Source organism: Arvicola amphibius, chromosome 10 (assembly GCF_903992535.2).
Source record: "Arvicola amphibius chromosome 10, mArvAmp1.2, whole genome shotgun sequence".
Taxonomy (NCBI): Eukaryota; Metazoa; Chordata; class Mammalia; order Rodentia; family Cricetidae; genus Arvicola; species Arvicola amphibius.
In genome coordinates, this window is record NC_052056.1 from 32,314,173 (window position 1) to 32,335,434 (window position 21,262).

The 21,262-nt window shown below is 34.9% G+C and overlaps 1 protein-coding gene across 2 annotated transcripts in view; it reads left to right on the forward strand.

Annotated features, from left to right (window-relative positions):
* Epha3 (EPH receptor A3) overlaps positions 1–21,262 on the forward strand; it is a 304,113-nt gene that overhangs the window by 238,028 nt on the left and 44,823 nt on the right. The window contains exons 6-11 of one of the 2 annotated variants that reach the window (XM_038345226.1): positions 6,598–6,722; positions 8,468–8,630; positions 12,338–12,440; positions 13,522–13,589; positions 17,699–17,824; positions 20,313–20,498. In XM_038345226.1, coding sequence (XP_038201154.1) covers positions 6,598–6,722; positions 8,468–8,630; positions 12,338–12,440; positions 13,522–13,589; positions 17,699–17,824; positions 20,313–20,498 — 771 coding nt within the window. The remainder of the gene's footprint in view (positions 1–6,597; positions 6,723–8,467; positions 8,631–12,337; positions 12,441–13,521; positions 13,590–17,698; positions 17,825–20,312; positions 20,499–21,262) is intronic. The other variant, XM_038345227.1, reaches the window with a different exon arrangement.

A 21,262-nucleotide genomic window follows, 5' to 3' on the forward strand; every position in this document is an offset into this window, starting at 1 on the left:
ATTAACCTAAATCAAACCCAGGAGTGCTTCTGGATTCAATAGAAGTGTTCATGTCGGAAAAATAGTGAAAAGCAAATGTTCTTAAGTAGGCATTGTAAAGAATGGTAAGGAAAACCAAAGAAGTAAAGATTGAAAGCCACGTCTGACTCAAAAAAATAACTTTTCAACCATTTAGTGCACAATATTTTCCCATAGAGATAATTTTTAAAAGTCTTGGCTCACTTGGACAAGAAATACTGAGCTCTTTTTGTTATTACTTTAGTTTGCACAAACTACTGACCACAGAGTTACCTCAGACGTTCATTAGAAATTCCCAAACCCAGAAAGAGGAAGGCCCCAATAAAAACAAATACGCCAACCCAGACCTTTTGGGAGTTGCATTTTAAAGTGTTCACTTCCTGAGTCGAAGAATGGCTTGTACTTTAGTTACAGAATAAGAATGCATGAAGTTTGAAAAGCAACATCGTTCAAATAATAGCCCCATGCCCTATCTGTCACCAGACTTGGCAAACACTCGTGCTCATCTTGGGTCAAAAAAGTCACTAGCAAAGCATACCCTATTTTTTTACACAATAATTTAACACAGGAAAATTATTTTCCAGCAAACATTTTTGGAACAACCTTGATATATCTTATTTTTCTGTTATTTCAGTACAGGGAACCGGGAACACAGGTTACATTAACCATGAAACTGTTATCTTTCTGCTGCAAATAATTGAAGAAAAAAATCTTTTAGAAAGAGCTCTTTTCTACATTTAGGTTGGGTCTGAACTGTAAGCTATTATAGGTTATGTCTGCCTGTCACACGCCTGAATTCAACATTGCATGGTGCTGAATCAAAAATATTTCTTTGTTTTGGAAAAGAATCCAGAGACCCATTCAATTCCAAATTTTCCTAAACTTATGTCTCCTCAAAACACAGCTTGAAAAGCAGTTTGCTTTGAGCTATCAGAAGACACATGCTACCAGAAAATAAAGGGGGAAAACACCTATCCATCCACTCACCTGTTAAGAACACAGCAACTCTTATTTTCATGGCTAATGAACTTTAAGAACCATGTACAAATCCACTGTGGCGTGAGTTAATTTATTACTACTCGCTCACATATAAACCTAAGAGAGCATCTTAGAAGACAGTTGTGTAATATATGAGCCTGACCCTCTGCACCAACCTTACTACATTTTGTTTATGTTTTTTTCTTTAAAGAAACATGAATATAGTCAATATCAATTAATTAGGTATATTACTGATGTAATGTCTTCCTTCTCTTTTGTTTCAAGAAGGACTTACCTACTAGCTGTACCCTATAGCAGCAAAGCTAAAATCACATATTATCTTCCATGTAAATACCAGTGAAAGAGTTTTATATATCAAGAAATGTTTTATAGCAATGAAAAAATATTCTCACTTATTTCAAATTTTTCTCTATGCCTGTCTTTTGTCTCAATACATTATCTAGTTAATAATAGTTACCTGTATAAAAGTTTATTTAAGTTATCAATATCCAGTCTGTCCTCTTAGTGAGAAAACAACCTTAGTTATGATTCACTTGGAGTATGCTTAAAAAAAATGCACAGTTAAAATCCTATGCAAATTTATGAATGTGTTACCCAGTAATGAGTAGTTTGCCTACTCAGCATTCTCATAAGGAAAACACATACTGAGGTAGATAGAGTCTTGAGCCTTGCACACATGAGGCAGGCTCACCACCACTGAGAGCCTTATCCTTAATTTCAATTTCCTAAGTTTTAGTTCAACCTTTTTCCCCTCACATACAATTGACTTCATTGTTTTAAATAACAGTTTTGAAAAACAGAGAAATTAGAAGAAATTTGGTTAAGCTGATTCCATAATACAAATGTAGTACTGTATTATTTACACAGACAAATTAATGGACTTCTGAAGACAGAATTTAGCAATGAAGACAAGTCACCATTCTTACCTGAAAGCAAAAGAAATATAATTTAAATGACATTTTCATTTGTATTATAAACTGTTTTAGAGCACATGAAGCATAGATGAATTAGAATTTAATATGTGAGCTGAAAAGTTCTTTAAGAAACGTTTTCCAAAAAATGGTAAAATTTAGTGTCCCTAGAATTTGTGTTCCTGCATTGTTATATACTGTTTGACCAATATTTACAAGGAGAGATAAAAGCAATTCCTGTTAATTATTTATTAATACTAAAATATTAATGAGCATTGCCTAAGAGTAATGAGCTTTTGGATGATGAACTGGGTTGAACCATGCGGCAATTCAGCCAACACAGGGGCATGTATTTAGAGAGCAGAACAAATGACTTAACATGGGCCTAAAAGCAGCAATCAGAAAAGGTTCATTTAACATAGAGATGGCACAAGCTTCAAGCAATTGCCTCTACTTAAGTAAGTGTGGGATTACAAAAGGCTATTTATTACACTCCAAAGGGACCATACAGCTTGCTCAAAAACCTTTGAAGAAATCCACCAGTTACAAAGTCTTGCTCACTTCAGAAGCAGTAAAATTTGGGCAGACCCCAAAGCTGCCTACAAATGCTTTCATTACAAAAGTTAATACAATCCTCATCCCACTTTTCCTGGACCTGAATTATTTTTTCTCTCCGCTACTCCTAACGAGCAATATTAGACCTGGTTATTTTCCAAAACTACCTTAACATGCATTTTAAACATAATGAAGTATAATGTATTTTCACAAAGATATGGAATCAAATATAAGACTTCTTGTGCTTAAACAGAAAGGATTTCAACATTGACATCTCTGAAATTATCTGTAAGTAGTTTGTGTTTTTAAAGAAAAGCATTCAAGTATGACAATATTTATGTGGGATTCCCCTTTGTGTTCTATGAATACCACTGGTTAATAAAGAAACTGCCTTGGCCTATTGATAGGGCAGAACTTAGATAGGCAGGGGAGACTAAACTGAATCCTGGGAGAAAAAAGGCATAGTAAGAGAGAAGCCATGTAGCCTCCCTGGAGATGGACACCAGAACTTTACCTGGTAAGCCACAGCCATGTGGTGATACATAGATTACTAGATATGTATACATAGATAACATATATATATATATATATATATATATATATATACATAGACACATAGATACTAGAAATGTGTTAAATTAATATGTAAGAGTTAGCTAATAAGAAGCTAGAGCTAATGGGCCAAGCAGTGATTTAATTAATACAGGTTCTGTGTGATTATTTTGGGGTTAAGGGGCCAGTAACTAACTAAGAGCCTCCTTACAAAACACTATGCTATTTGTGTTTTTACCAAAATAATGAAAAAATAAAAAGATTTGCTTCAGCAGAGAAACTATGGAAACTTCTCTATTGGTTACATAAGATTTAAATGTGGTTCCAAGAACATTGAGGGCTGTATTTTTATTAGCACTTGGATTATGAATTTATTTTTGTTTTAGGGCAAGTGGAGACAAAATAACTCTTAAATTTTCAATATAGCTGCTAGCAATTTCTGCTATAAATGTTGAATATGTTTATGTCAATTATAATGAAAATGAAATATTTTGCTCTAAATTAACTTCAGGGCAGCAAAAGTAGGGGAGGAAGTCAATTTCCATTTAAAACAGAATATTGAATAGATGAAGAGTAAGCATGAAAGGTAAATGAATTCAATTGACTTAAAAAATATTATTCTTTCTTTCTTTTCCTTTTTTTGGAAAGGTTTTTTTATTGATTTTATTGAGCTATACATTTTTTCTCTGCTTCCCTCCGTTCTCCCCTCCCCTTCAACCCTCTTCCAGAGTCCCCATGCTCCCAATTTACACAGGAGATCTTGATTTATTTTACATCCCATGTAGATTAGATCCATGTATGTCTCTCTTAGGGTCCTCATTGTTGTATAGGTTCTCTGGGATTGTGAATTTTGCTTTACATCTAAAAGCCACTTACGAGTGAGTACATATATTTGTCTTTCTGGGTTTGGGTGACCTCACTCAATATGATGTTTTCTAGCTCCATGCATTTACCAGTAAATTAAAAGATGACGCTATTTTTTTCTGCTGCATAGTAATTCATTGTATAAATGTGCCACATTTTTCTTATCCATTCTTTGGTCAAGGGGCATTTCCATATTCTGGTTTTGACAAATAATACTGCTATGAATGTAGTTGAGCACATGTCCTTGTGATACAGCTGGGAATCCTTTATGTATATGCCCAATATTGGTATTTCTAGGTCAAGAGGAAGGTTGTTTCCTAATTTCTTGAGATATTTCCATACTGATATCCAAAGGGGCTGTACCAATTTGCACTCCCACCAGCAATGTAGGAGGGTTTTGTTTACCCCACATCCTCTCCAGCATAAGTTGTCATCAGTGTTTGTGATCTTGGCCATTCTCACAATTGTAAGATGAAATCCCAAAGTTGTTTTGATTTGTATTTCTCTCATGGCTAAGGATGTTGAGCATTTCTTTAAGAGTCTTTCAGGCATTTTGGATTCCTCTGTAGAGAGTTCTCTGTTTAGATCTGTACTCCATTTTTTTTTTTGTATTGGATTATTTGTTCTTTTGATGACCAATTTATTGAGTTGTTTGTATATTTTGGAGATCAGTCCTCTGTTTGATGTGGGGTTGGTGAAGATCTTTTCCCATTCTGTAGGCTGCAGTTTTGTCTTGTTGACTGTGTCCTTTGTTTTACAGAAGCTTTTCAGTTACAGGAGGTCTCTTTTTAGAGAAAAAAAGTAAAAATAAAATAAACTGATGCTTTCATTCAAAAAGTAAAACCTACATTTTTTCTTTAGCATAAAATATTATATTTTCATTCCGGGCCACTTGGGGGATAGCAATGCATTCATCAGAGCTGAAATTAATATTGGGATCTTACAAACAAAAGAAAGGGGAGAGTGGAAATGTATTGCAACAAATGATTACTGAAGGGGTACAGGTGATAGGTTAGAAGGAAAGCTCTACTTTTAGGAAAGTTATAACCGTGCAAGGCACTTGGAGACAGGCAAAGTTTGAAGGAAAACCTGAATATAAATATTGTCATGTGGTGACAGAAACATCTAATTAAGAACCAATACATGTGAATGCCTTTAATCCCCACTCAGGAGACAGAGACAGGTAGATGAGTATGAGGCAAGCCTGGTCTATAGAGCGAGTTCCAGGACATGCTCCAAAGCTACAGAGAAACCACATCTCAAAAATCAACCAAAAACGAACCAATATGTAATCTAGTGATGTTCACTCATATGGGAAGAAAAAATAGACACATTTCAAATAGTGCTTGATTTTGTAAGAATTCTGAGAATTTATAGTTTCTTTTTTATCATTTGTGAGTATAATTTCAGTGGCTTGAAGCATCTAATACAGCTAAACAAATAAGGATATAATGACTGAAAAACCCTATGTTGGACTTTCTTGGATGATGTTAGAACATTTGACTTAGAAATAAAATAATATAGGTACAGCATTTATTTAATTTTTATTCAAATTATACATATAGGTAATCAATGAATGGGTAAGGGAAAGTTTCCATTTTTTGAGTTAAGTGAAGTGATAAATAAAAAAGGAAAGATAAAATACAGCATTTTTGTAAGCTTGAGTAAATGAGGCATCTGGACAAGGCTATATCATAAAAATTGCCAAAATAATTAAAAATTTCTTCTTTCAAGATGAAATGACTTTGGTAGCTAATGTATCTAAAACTCTCTGAGTTTTGGTTTGGTGTCTATGCACCAATGTAGAGTGGCATATTCCATTAGGGCAGAGTGGCATTGCTCCTGACAAGGCATTTCAGATATCTTGTGAGCCCAGACTTGAAGTATCTGGATGGACAGAATGTAGTTTTCTTTTTAACAAGAGGAAATCTTTTCAAATATATTTCATCTTGTTAGAAACAAAGGTGCCTATCTGGCCTACATAAATGGATTTCTATTACCATTTCATGATTTGGATAACATATGTGAAATCATCATTAAATAGGTATTTTAAAATGCGTCTGTATAACTAACACATATAGCAAATCTTTTTACATTTCTTATTACATTTTTCTTAAGGAATGAAATTTAAAAATAGGGTATTGGGTCCTGGATATGTATGTTTATTCATGGAATTTCTATTAGAAGTCAGGATCTACTGTAATATGTTATGTATCATACTTAATGTATAATGCACTGAATATTACCACTACCTATGGATATCATGGGACTCCTTGTGCATAATGGATTCCAGTCCACTTCCAGAGTTGCATATGAGAATGTTATCAATGAGAATGAGCTGAAGAATCTGGCATTAATAACTTTTCAACATTATAACAAATAGGTAGTCCTGATGTTTAGTTCCATGTTTTAATACATCAAGTATATTTCACTGCTTACATTATAGTAGTGGATTGAAAACATCTGCTCACTTGCCAGTAGTACACAAGGAGCAGAAAATTTCAGCTCATTTTCTATAGGCTTTCATGCATCAGGGATGCAGTCCAGCTGTGGGAGCAGCACAGGAGGCCAGATTAATACTCAAGAGCCTTGGAAATGGAAAAGAAAATAGCCAAAAGGGCAATGGTAGACTCTGTGCTTACAGCCTTTTCTCTGTGTTCTCCCACCCCTCACTCTCTCCTCCTTCATCTGTTTACAGCTCCATCACCTGTGATGACAATTAAGAAAGATCGGACCTCCAGAAATAGTATTTCTTTATCTTGGCAAGAACCTGAGCATCCAAATGGAATTATCCTGGACTATGAGGTCAAATACTATGAAAAGGTGGGGGAAAAGGTGTTACAGGCTTGGATTGGGTAGAGGAAAGTCCTATAATCTCACGAGCTACAGACACTTATTCAAATAACGCAATGATGCAGTTTATGAGTGGTGGAGTTCTGTTAATAACCTGGTTGTGCGACCTTCCTAATTTGTAGATAGAAAAAATATAGAAACCGTCTTTTCAATTCTTTTTTTCTATATAAAATAGTTACATTAAAGATGTTGCTTTCAAATGTAAGCCAGTTAGTAATGACAAGAGACAGGGCATCTAAGTCTGTTCTCATCAAAACTCCTGAAATGTTAGCATTTTGATAGTTGTTCTTCAGACAGTTGATGCACATAATCATTAAAAATATTAAGTAATAAAGGAAAAAATAGGCATTAAAATTGTGCTTACATAAAATTAGTATATATGCATCTGTACAATACACTTATTATAGCATGCAGACATGAATTTAAAAATAATTCCCAAATAAACATTTTGAATTTTTCACTAACACGTTTTACACAAGATCGATCTTCTTTCCTGGTTAATTTGCTATAAGCAATAAACAGGGCCTGGTTCTGAGAATGAGAGCAATGTTTTTTTTAATGAGTAAATTAATGATGTAAAAATAAATTCAACTCTGTTCGTTAATGTAGTAGCTCAGATGACATCTAAACAAATCTTTAGTTAATGGGTATCTGTAATTATGAACTAAAGAGACAGCTCATTTAGTAAACAGTTTGTTGCATAAGGACCAGAGTTCAGATCCTGAATAACACATAAAATTCCAAGTGTAAACATGTGCCAGGATTCCCTGAAGAACAGCAGAGTTGGATATAGCAGGATACCTAAGAAATATTGGCAAGTTCTTTTAGTCAATCAGTTAACTTCATGTATAGTCAGAAACCCTGTCTCCAAGATCAGGTGTTTAATGACCATGTGAACGTATTCAAGAAGGATAATAAACTTCTACATATATGCATTTTAAAGCAGTACTTGATGAAATGAGCGGTGTAAGCCATGTATGGCAATGATTCTCAACTTTCCTAATGCTGCAACCCTTTGATACAGCTCTTCATGTTGTGCTGACTGCAACTTAAAATTACTTTATTTCAACTTCATAACAGTAATTTTGCTACTGTTATGATTCATAATGTAAGTATAGGACATATAATATAAATATCTGATATGTGACCCAAAAGCAGTGCAACATTCAGATTGAGAACAGCTGTATGAAACAGTTGTGTTTAGGTAATACTTCTAGACTTTCATGTGAAGATATTCAAAATATTCACTTTTGATCAATTATTTAGTCACACTAAATGGAATATAAGTATAGTTATACTGAGATAAAAACTTAAACTATGAAAATACTTTATTTCTGATATTTTTAAAATGAATATGTGTTTCCTATTGGATATTCATGAGATATTTCTCTTCCACTTATCTCAGGAGAGGTATTGTACTTATAAACTTAATATTAGAATTACTTTAAAGTTATGTAACAACTTTGATTTTGAAGAGAAAGTATTTTCAGAAGTATATTATGTAATTCAAAAGAGTGAAACTTAATTTTTCTTTCTTTCTGTACAGAATATAAACCATGCCATACAAAATGGACTGGTAATTTTTACCCAAATAATGACATAATCAGCATGACTTCTCTTAGCATCTTATACTTTATGACAAAATCTTAGATAACCTACAATGACAGCATTAGGAAGGTTAGGTGTTAACATGTTTTTTTTTTCTTACTTCAAAGCAGGAACAAGAGACAAGTTATACCATTTTGAGGGCAAGAGGCACAAATGTTACTATCAGTAGCCTCAAGCCAGATACTACTTACGTATTTCAAATTCGAGCTCGGACAGCAGCGGGATATGGAACCAACAGCCGCAAGTTTGAGTTTGAAACTAGTCCAGACTGTACGTATTAATTTGGTTTACTATAAGGAATGGGTGTTGCAAAAATTGCAAAATGTCTGATCAAATGTTTTTAACATTAACCAAAGTCATGAAGTGGAGGTGCATGGAGAGGACCTTTAGCAAACTGCATGCTCTTGTGTACAGGATGTCATATTGCTGTGAGTGTGTATCTGTGTCCTTTTCTCTTCTACAAATTAAATTTATTCTAACACTGAAATTAATTCACAGCAATTAGTTCTGTTTTAATCCTTAATACATCCAATACATGTAAACTAGAGAAAACAACTTTCACATTTTTAAGTGTGCATAGAGCATCATCTGTAGCCATAAGCAATTTAAGTAGACTATCCATTTCACTCAAAGGTGGACAAACTTTGTCTAAAATTGGAAAACATTTTTTCAATAACTAGTTTTCCTGAACTGTATGTATTTGTTATTTTAAAAGTTTTCTTTTATAATAGAATTGTAATAGAATGGTAGTTACCATTACTACAGTGCTAATACAAAATAAATATAATTTAAAGTTTTATTTAACAGAATCACAAATGAAACTGCACTTAATTGAGAGGACATGTAGATGTATGTATACAATATACATAGGCATGTATGTGAGGCATACTTAAAAAATTGCTAATAGGACAAAAGTAGTTAGTGTATTATGTGGATAAGATTCTGTGGAACCAAAAATTTAATGATATGGACTATTTTTCTATAAGAGATGAATCATTTTACCTCTAGTAAATAGGTATCGTTTTAATTACAATAGAAAAAACTCATATACCACTAACATTTTCATACTTCCAAAGCCACAGTTATGAAAATTGACCTCAGAGCTGATCAAAGATCCACAGCAGTCAGGCCCGGATTACCCTGAAAAGAATGCCAGGGCCCAGCACTCTCCTGAAGAGAAACCTTGTCATCTCTTCTGACTATTCTAATTTCCAATTTTTTGGCACTTGCAATTTCTATTTTCTAAATATTTTTTGTCCAACTGTAAAATCACATTTTTACTGGTATGGTGATATATCTATGCCTAGTAAAAATGCTCAGGGCTAATAACATGATCTGTATCATTCAGGTATCCTAATTTAATAGTGCTGGAGCTCACCTCCTTGGGTAGTAATATTCATTTGCCTTCATGGATTCTAGAGTGTTTATTACATAGATCTGGGATGCATATATATGCTTCCACACTTTTGTTATGTCAAAATAGGATTTTGTTTAAATCTTTATTTTCCACATTAGTACATTAATTTCAGCATGGGATAAAATGAGAAGAGCAGACCAACTGGCAACCCAATAACAAATGGTCAGGCCTGAAAGCATGCGCTTTTTACAAACCGGGCAGGTTATCTTTGGAACTATATATTCATATGCATAAATGCAAGCAACAACAATTCACAAATAAAAGAGACTACGAATTGAAAGAGGTCAAGAGGTAATGCATATGGGAGCCTTTGGAAGAACCAAGGGAAGGGAAAATTATGTTAAAGACATTATAATCTCTAAAATAAAGGAAAATGTGATGTGATGAGAAAAATCAAAGAATCTGATTTGTGGGGAAGTGCATTCAAATTGAATTCTTGAGAAATGTAATACTAATCAATGACATCAAGGTATAATTAAAATATTCATTTATATATTGTATTTGTGTAGTTATTCAGGTATTTTTTAAATTTCAACAGCAAGCATGGTGTTATCTTATTGCACATTTTAGCTAACTTCTAGGAACTATATGTATTTTCAGAATTCAAATCTTAATCCTGTGACTGAGAACATAAGAGAACATAATAGCGTCTTCTCATTTCCTCTCCTTGTTTCAGTGAGCTATCTTAAATAAACTTGCTTATTTAAAAATCCCACAGAAATTTAAAACAATTGCTCATTAAATTTACATTAGCATAATGAAGAGTAGAATTGTCATAGTTTGTTTCTCAGCATTATGAAACACAGGCTAAGATGCTTTGCCAACTAATCACACATCTGTAGCCAGTGGACAGGAATAAACATGGCAAGCAGATATGAAGACAAAATTTCAAGAATAAGAGATTCATGGAGAGATAGTTGAAACATCAAAGGCGGATGCCCTAGACATTGTGTTGTTTTCTGATGAGATGATACTATTCACAGTCTCTCCTGTCTCTGTCTCTCTGTAACTCTGTCTGTCTCTTTGTGTGTTTCAAAATTTCATCAAGTTTTCAATCATTATTTTGCCAGCACAATGAAATATGCAGTTATGAGCTTGCACAGTGCTTTCCCAGAAACTTTGACCTTTTTGAAAGCTTCCAGATTAGCATGCTCATGGATTTTATAATGGATTAAACTAGAGACTTAGGCTCTAACTCTCAGTGCCTGGTTGAAATTTCTACTCAATCCCGAATGTGTCAGAAACCAAGAGTTTGTGTGTAAAATTAGTCCAACAGACCGGTTTTGTAGAAGAAATGTTTGAGTGGCGAGGTACAGAGAAGAAAAGCAAGCAGAGAACAATTTTGAGATTCTAATTATAATCTAGAAGGCAATGGAGACACAAAATACCATATTAAGAGTATTTGGTGACAAATCAGATGTGCAATGATAAGAAGAAACATGAGAAGAAGATTTCATAGTTGCAGGCTTTATCTTACTTAGTAAGATGCATGGTCTAGAACCAGGACCACCACCATCGCCCATCACTTGGGGTCTCATAAGCGATTCCCACAGTCTTATTCCTAGATCCACAAAGCACAATTGGAATTCATTTCTTCCCTTGGTGGTTTGTTGTTTATATTACAGTTAAGGAAGCATTGGTCTTAGTCAAGATTTCACAAGGTTTAATCAAGCAGATAAATAATTAAGTCTGGGAGCACATACAATCTCTATTGATGGTGCTCACATTAACAAAATCACTCATTCCCAATTGTGTCTGTATTCCAATGAATATTTATTACTGAGCATAGAAAAATTAATTTCATAGACTTGCCAAATGTAGCCCAGTGTTGGCAGCACACGCCTTTAATCCCAGCACTGGGGAGGCAGAGGCAGTTGGATCTTTATGAGTTCAAGGCCAGCCTGATCTTCAAAAGGTAGTTCCAGGACAGGTCTCAAAGCTATAGGGAAAGCTCTCTTAGCTTCTGAAATCTGCAGATCTTCTGAATGCATGAGTCTTTTATTAGACTCCTTATGTGCATGAGAATATGAAGCATTTGTCCTTTGCTTGGGTAATTTCCCTTCATACCATACCTTCCAGCTTTAGTCATACTGCTGCAAACGAAACTTGCCTTTGTTACTAAATAGATATGTCAGGTTCAAAGGCAGATTCTTCCCGAGGTCATCTGGTTTCTTACTGGCAACTACCGGTTCACTATGTTCAGCCAGTTACTTCTGATTTATCCAGTGAGTTTCATATCAATATGGACAGACATAAAAAAGACCACTGTATTCATATTTCATATGTAGACATGCAAGTATGTTAATGGTGTAAATACAAAGTAATTTATTATTCAACCATAATACATGAATGAGAAACTAGGTAAAAAGTTATGAGAGGTGTGTTTTTTCATTTGAAACTCGGTGTATTTCCTCAGTAATAATTCTGATAGTTTGTTTTTCTTAGATAAAAACTACTTCTCAGGTACAAAGCAGTATGTAAGATGATTTTCTAGCCACTGTCATGTAGTCAGTCATGGCGGTAATGTTTGTTCTTATATTGCTTTTCTTCCCCATCCCAGCTTTCTCCATCTCTGGTGAGAGCAGTCATGTGGTGATGATTGCCATTTCAGCCACCGTGGTCATCATTGTCCTCACTGTTATCATTTATATATTGATTGGGAGGTGAGTTTACTTGGCTAAACTATTGACCTTAACTGTGGCCTGCTCCTTGCCCTGAGTTGCTTTAGAATCAGAGGACCGTGTACTCAAGAAGTCACTGAAGAGATTAGAATGTCCTGTTCTAGTTCATTTTTTTTTATTTTCATCCATCCTACTTTCATTTTTATTTCTCCATTACTGTTTTAATTTGTGAGATTATATGCTTATATTTTCTGGCCTCTTCTCCCTCCAAAGACTTCCATGTAGCTCTCCTTGTTCTCTGTCAAAGTCATTGTCTCTTCTTTTCATTGTTATTGAATGCATACAGGTTTATACATACATCCCCAAATACAACCCGTTTACATAATGTTTCTTGTATGTAAGCTTTCAGGACTAACAGTTTAGTATTAGATAACCAACTGATGTGTTCTTCCCTTGAAAAGACTATTTCTCCAGCTCTCAGTACTGTGTGCGTGTGAGGTTGAGGCTGCCTGGCCTCTCCACTGTCTGATTGATCATGTCTATTGGTATTATCCTTGGCTAGCTCAGGTTTGGGGAGTCATGTTGATGAGATTTTATGGGTGTAATCTCGGACATTACTCAGAGACAAATTCCCACAAAAAAACATCCTGATCTCCATTCGTTCTTATCCTCACCCTCAAACACAAAGCGCTTTTCTTAGGACCCTGCTCCTACTTTCCACATTCTTTTTCCAATTATCCCCTCATTCTTCAGATAACCCCAGATTTCCTTGACACTTTCTCACCCCAAACACTGGGAACAAGGCACAGCAGTAATCATTACCAGCGGAGACTTTACCCTTTATTCATTCCAACAGTAGTTGTTAAAAATACTATAAACACATTCTAATGCTATTATAAAAACTGAACTGGAGGTGTCTGCTCAGTGGGGAGGCAACTCTACATATCTCCTCATTAGGAGGCCTTCCAGGGTCCCCAGAAAAGGAGGCTTTCTGTGGAGAACTTAGAAATATAACATCAGTTAAGCTTCCATTAAATTATTGTTTCAGAGAAAAAGGGAGTCTTTCCATAGTCTGAACATGGATACTTCATTTATGTATTTTCTTGCTTTGTTTTGCCTCTAGGTTCTGTGGCTATCACAAGTCAAAACACAGTTCCGATGAGAAGCGTCTTCACTTTGGGAATGGGCACTGTGAGTTTCCAAACTTAGTTTTAACCTTCCAGCTTTAGCAGTAGTTGTTGATTTATGCCTGGATAAAAGAATTCTAAAAGTAGTCTTATGAGGGAAAAATGAGCAAATTGAATTTACTTTAGAAAAAGGAGGAAATCCGTAGCTCTACATTAAGCAATTTTCCCATGACTACATTTCAGCGTATTTAAAGTGAAGGGTAACCTGTGGTTTATTTTCAAATAATGTCTGTCATGAGTCCTGAGAACTGTAGACAGCTCTGCAGGCCTGAAATGAAAGCATATCTTAAACTTCTTCTTCCCAATTCTGTGCTGAAATCTAAATAGGAGCATTTTCCCTCTCTTAACGGCCATGTCAATATAAACAACCATTTATGTGCAATGCCTTACTCCTTTTGTTACACCAACCAGGAAAGAGCTTTTAGAATAAACTGTTTATTTTGAAGTATGTGTCATCCAATTAGTAGGAAAGACAAGAATTTTCCTCCCAGTTTCTACACCAACCAATTTAACCTCTAGTAATAGAAGTACAATTTTAGGAAAGAAAATGCATCTAAAAAAAAAAGATGTATTTTTATTTATTCCCTCTGATGTCTGCTTTTTCACATGAGCTTCATTCAGGGAGCAAATCCTAATCATTGTCCTTCAGAGGAATGACAAGATCTCATGGAAGTTAGCAGAAAATCCAAACTGATCCTCCCTTGCTCTGAAATATCTTCGTAGAACTAATAATGAAGCCTTGCAAGCAAGAATTACTTTAGCATTTGCTGTTGCCTTTCAAAAATGTCTTCAAGTCGATAGGATGCTGTTTACAAACATCTATTTCAACATCTAAAAATTATCATTTCAGCTATAACTCATGTGAAAAAAATTATTTCCTAGTTCACACATAGAAAGCAAACATCAGATCAGAAGGAAGAGAAAAGGATGTTTATGAAGTTTATGTATGGAAACAGTGTAAGAATTTGCAGATGCAGGGGTTTTATTCACTTCATTGTAGAGTTCCAATTAAATTATCATCCTATGATAAAAAAAAAAACACCAACTTACTTCAATGCCACGTGTATGCAGTTTACTCTAACCCAGGTGAGTTAGTTTACCAAATATACTTAGTGACTCATCAAATTACAGAAGAGTGAACTTCTGTTTCTTTGTAGTCTGACTGGTTGGGCCATTCGAATCTTGTGACCGGAATCCTGCTTAGTTAGAGGTGGATGGTTACTGTGAACACTTTCTATACTGGAACATGCTGACTTAGCTCTCATTACAGGGATCATAAGCATTATGGACTATGATAAATATCTGTCGTGAATTCTAAGTAGATTCTAGTGCTGTACTCTTGCTATTTTATGGCTGAGTTTCTTAAAACAATTTGTCAATGCACTTTATATTTAAAATAGACAAATTTTAACAAAGAAATGCATATTATCTCAGCTTTAAAATCATAAAGCAACATGCATGTCATAGACTTTCTGCCTCTCAATACTACAGCTGGTTTATTTCAGACCATTTATTTGGTATTACTTTAAAAAGCTCTAGCTATGAACTATTCCCTCAAGCCTTGTTACAAATCCTATAACGTTGCTTCAAAAGAAAAGAAATGTGTTTTGCCTTTTAAGATCCTGTCCCCTTGCCCTCACTGCCTGAACATTTTTTGTTCATTTTTTTTTCACTTTTTTCTTTTTTTTTTCTGTCCTTAGGGCAATTCATGCTGGTAAAATGGAAATGTAAATTATTGTGTTTGCACAGAATGAGCTGTAAAGTAGTGCAGCTTAACACGTGTGCATGTGTTTATTATCTGGTTTTCATGGCAGAGCCCGGTTACTCTGTATGGTGCCCTTAATTATTGGTGTAAAGGGATTATTTGCATTGCAGCCCAAACCTCCTGGTTCCCAGAACATCAAGAGTGAGCAGTTAAAACTCAACAGTCAAAGTTCCTAGTGAAGAAAGCCTTTCACTCATGGGCGTGAGCTTGTGCTTATGTTTATAATTTTTCACTAGTGTCATGTGGATGGAAAATCAATTTACTTTATGCTAACTAATAGAAGTGAATGTGATTGATTTTGAGGGCAGAATGACTATCCAAACTATGTATTATTTAATGAAGCATGATTATTTTTTATCTAGGCATGGCTTTAAAAACTCAGTTGAAAACTTTTTAAACCAGCAGAGTATATATATATAATTTTCAGTTATTGCATTTTACCAATTATTTCACATTTTTATAAATTCTAATGCCAGCAACTCTTTCTAAAATGAATTTCATTCCTCAGATTTAACAAGGTCAAACATTTGTAACTATTTAATAAAAATATTCAACCCTCTATTATGTTCAAAATGTTATTTTCTTTCTTAAAGAGGAAAACTAGATTCTTATACTATTCAAATGTATAAGCAGATCAAAATATATCAGTGAATCAGTAATTTGAAGTATTTAGATGTAACCATAATCTAACTAATGCTAAAATATTATAAGCCATATTTATTCCCTGAAATATTATAGTCATTCAACGTATAACAGTTTTCCTTAGGCATGGTATCTTAGTATTGATTTTAGGAGCTATGTTAGTTTAATATGAAGAATAATAAATATTCGTGTCAAGTTTTTGATACCATTCATTTTTATAGTAATAGAGTAATTGTTCCATGAAAGTAATCAGCCTTAAAGAAGAAATACACTATGGAATGCTAGGTTCACTGACTATTCTTCCACTGTGATGAAGGCTTACTTTCAGCACAATTACTGGCACTATTGAATACCCTATAAAGCCAATTCAAACGCATATTGGGTCTATGCAATCCTTAGCTACATGTCTGGGAAAGACATACTTCAATAATAAAGCAATTTTTGAAAATTACAGTGTCTGATTTTATTTTATTTTTTAAATAAAAAGGTGTTCTTCTCCATGTAAGGGTAATTAAAGAAAAAGTTGTATCTTTTAAGCATCTATGGTTCATATTAAAACAATATGATTCATATTATCAAAATTTAAATCATCTATAATGTCAATTTATGTAATGTGACTATCAATTTCCATTCCTTAATATTAGAGTGTATTCATGGTTTGTTCGTATGTTCTTGTTTGAAAATTTTTCTTTTGGAGAAAGATTGAACATTCCTCAGTGTGATTTTTTTTTTAAATGTGATCATTTTTTCCAAATCACATAATACAAAATGATATCAAAAAGATTTACTTGGGGATTCTATGTTTTTTTTACAGAAAATCCATGAAATATTCATTCAGAATATTCAATAATAAATATAGCATGAAGTTACATGTATTATTTATGCTTAAAAATTTTCAGCATAACTATAAGCTTATGAACAATATTTATGTTGATTTTAATTATGTGGAATGGCACATGGGATTTCAGTCCACTGATAGCATGCTGGTATGCACATAAAATATACAGCTTACACTCAAATTGTCAGTTGAGATAAGTGAATTTATTTGTGAGTAAATAAAACAATAGTAGTAGCTGGGCTGTGGTAGTGTATGCCTTTAATCCCAGCACTGGGGAAGCAGAGATAGGTGAATCTCTGTGAGTTCAAGGCCAGCCTGGTCACAAGAGCTAGTTCAAGGACAGGTTCCAAAGCTACAGAGAACCCTGTCTAGAAAAATCTAAAACTAAAACAAACAAGCAAGCCAAAAATACACAGTGGTGTCAGAGAGGTTTTGCTTTTAGAAATACTTTAATTACTCCATACTTAAGCATTTCTTCTGCCTTCAGAACATACTCATGTCTTTTGATTTGCTGTCAGATAATAGATATTGGCTAGTCTAAGGCCTCTAAATCAAAAATGTTTAGTAGCACAGAGGCATGATAGCTTGTGATAGTAATTACCTTGCCTACTCATGTTCTTGTCATCTTCCATGTTGAGATCTGCATTTCAATGCCCCCTTCCAGTGTTTTAGCAAAGAAAATACCTTAACTTGCTTCCTCTTTATATTATATAGTAGACAACATTTTTCCACACTTAGTACAGGTTTTTTTTTTTTCAGATTTTTTAATATTATAGAGTACTGTTTAGTAGACTAAGGGATAAAGGTGTTTTCAGCAAATAATATTATGAATTTCACTTTGTAAAATCATGCTTTTTGTTTTCTCTAGTAAAACTTCCAGGTCTCAGGACTTATGTTGATCCACATACCTATGAGGACCCTACACAAGCAGTTCATGAGTTTGCAAAGGAGTTGGATGCCACCAACATATCCATCGACAAAGTTGTCGGGGCAGGTAATTGACATGTCCGTAGCTATTCTAACAATAACTTGCTAATCATGAGCATTCAAGTTGGAGTAAGAGAGCTACATGGGGAACATGAGCTCACTCACTTATAGAGGCCTATATGCATTGCTACGGAGACAGGCATTTTTTGATTTCACGATCAAAGACGGGTAATAAAAAATGCACCTTTTAGTGGATTGCAGTGATTTCAAAGGTGCCAGACTTACAGACTCTCAGACCACGGCTGCCTGTTATTTATTGAATTCCAGGGACAGCAGTGGCAGTGGCTAATGGCTGATCGTGTGTCACAAAGCTACTTGCCTAAATGGGGACAGCAGGAAAAAAAGTGAGTCTCCTGCTAAACGAGACTAGTAATTGTAAAGCTTGATTTTAGTTTTAAAACCCTCTTTCAAATTCAAATAACCAAGAATCAAAAACAAAAGGTCGGCACATTTGTCATAAATACGATATGCCTGTTTTGAAGGAATGTTTTAAATAATGTGAAGTACGTGACTTTATTATCCACCTCGTAGGCTCTTACACGAATAGTCCAAAAGTCCTCTGGAAGTGGTCAGATAACCCCATGCAAGGAAAAAACCTCTTACTCTTGTTTGACATTGCAAGTTATGGAGCAACTCGTATATTCCCCTTATCTTTAGTGACATATTCTAACTGGAGTTCAGAAAATCAGCTGGATATTCAAATATTGCTCCTTCATTCCTTCCATCCCAAGAAACATTGTAGTTATTGACTATTGCTTAGAAACAAGGGCTAGTTCTTCCAAGCTTCTGAAGTGGCTTTGTCAACATACAGCATAAGTCACTGCTTTGGAAACACTGGAAAGTTTTTCCTTAAAATAAGGTGAAGTCAGGCAAGGTTAAAACTTCCTAAAGAGAAGGCAAACAATTTGCTGTGATGTAGCCTGCAAGTCTGTATGATATTCTGCCACTTTTGTAGGTCAAACCACTTATTTGGTAAAAAAGTAAGTAAGTAAGTAAATAAATAAATAAATAAATGGATAAATAGATAAATAAATAAATAAATATGATATTCTTTCTATCTTCTTTCTAATGGGTACAAAGGCATCATACTCAAGAAATTCATAGCAATATAAGACCACAAGCATAGAAAATTATCATAGAGTTACCTCAAAAACATTTCAAAATGACCTCTTTCTGTTTACAAGATTATTTTTTAAATATGTTTTAATATAGATCTAATAATCTGTAAGATAATGGGAAGAGGTATTCTGTGTGAAGCAATATTTTGTAGCAATCATGACTACCATGGAGGCAGAGAAGTAAATGTAACAGATGTCTTCTCAGAGGGAGCTCGATATACCTATTGGAAGAGTGATAGGTAAATCTTATCAGTAACCTGGTAGGCTCCTAATAGTTGAAGGATGTTTTATATCAACTACATTGGAAAGTTTAAAATTCAGCAATATTTCATGTTCACAATTTTTAGATCACTTGCACTTTAAGAGAGCTTGATGGAGAACATACAGTCTAAGCAAACCTTTCTTCAGTGAGATTTTAGATAAAACTGGCTATGCTTCATTTGATATTGTTATATTATTGTTCTCCTCCCAGAAGCCTAGAGAACTTTATGGCAAGTGTGTCAATAGTGCAACAAACCAATACTCCAATAAAATGAATTGGTAGCAGATGCTTACCCTCTCATTTTCAGTGAGCCTAAGTACACAGCCAATTTGGCCCTCACAGTAAAAATGGAAGAGTTTCAGACATCTGAAATTAATCCAATTTCAACCCTTATATCTGTGTTGGCCTGTTGATAACCCTGAAATAATGTTAGCTATTAGAATAAGGAATGCAATGTCTGATAGATGCTTCTCTCAATTTTCCTCTTGTAGTTTCATGATGTGGTGATTTAAACCATGTCGAGATCCTCAGCCAGTCCATGAATATCCTGGGAATTCCTAGGCAATTTTATATTACTATCTTCCAGAGTTTTAGCTTGCAAACATGGAAGTGAAAATGTATATACTTTAATGGAAATAGTTGCTCTGTTTTGATGATTTGCTGTCTCTGTGTGCATGTGTGCATTTGTGTGCATGCGTGTGTGTGTGTGTGTGTGTTTGTGTGTGTGTGTGTGTGTGTGTGTGTGTGTGTAGTATATGCCTGTGTGTATAGGTGTAGTCATATATACCTGTACCAATTGAAGAAGAAGGTTGACTTTGGATGTCTTCTTCTATTGATCTCTGTTTAAGTGGCTGAGATATACTCTCTCATTAATCTGGAGTCCTAACTGTGGCTCGACTAAATGATCAACAAGCCCAAGACCTGCTCTTGTCTCTGCCTCAACCCAGCATGAGGTTGCAGCTTTGTACCACTATACCTGACTTTACCCTGGGTGCTAGGGTTCCGAACCCAGAACCTCATGTTTGCGAGCAAGCACTTTACCCACTAAGCCATCCACTCAGCCCCATGAATCTTTATTTTTTATTATATTTTATTGATCTTTCATATTCTAATAGGTGAATTTGGAGAAGTTTGCAGCGGTCGCTTAAAACTTCCTTCAAAAAAAGAGATCTCGGTGGCCATCAAGACCCTGAAAGTAGGCTACACAGAGAAGCAGAGGAGAGATTTCCTTGGAGAAGCAAGCATCATGGGACAGTTTGATCATCCCAACATCATCCGGCTGGAAGGAGTTGTCACTAAAAGTAAGTAAAATCACAATGTCTGATTTGTTCATGCTGAGCAGATATTGCATAAACTAAATACAATCTTTGAAGAATTTTCATATCACAAGTAGCTTGGTTTTAGCTGAAATTCTGACAAGGATGAACATACATTTTTTTCTGGCAATAGATTGATTGACAGTGCTGTTCTATATCACAGAAACCCTTGACTTTTGACCTCAGTCGCTTGATTGAAAGATTGTCTTGAAAAGAATTACAGAGGACAGTCTTGTTCACAGAGCAGCAGGATAAACAATGGCTGGATTTTGAAGGAACTCCCAACTAGCTGTCTTTTTTTATATTACTCACCAGCCTGCTTTAAGCTCTCAGATCTTTGTCCCCTTGTTCTCCTTCTGCCTGTAGGAAAATTATAGAAATCTCGAGGATACTTCTACAACATAAGGTTGCGACTCAGAGGAGACCAGACCTTCTCTGTTTCTCGGTGGATTTCAGGTAGTTCTGACCTAGGCTTTCAGGTGCATCCCTGACTGTGCTGGGAAACCCCTGGCTCTGAGCCATCACAGAACCCTGGATTTATTTCCATGATGATTTCTTCAGCCAGGCCAAAGGGATCCTGTGAGGCTGATCTGTGATTATTGGCTCCAGTCCCAAGGAAAACCTCTTGAGAACACACAGGGAATTTTTTTTTTCTCAAGATTTTGAAGCACAGAGCAAAGAATAAGTAAAATTGGCAACAGACTCCATACAGTGAATGACAACATATGGCAGAAAATTTGGCATCCTTC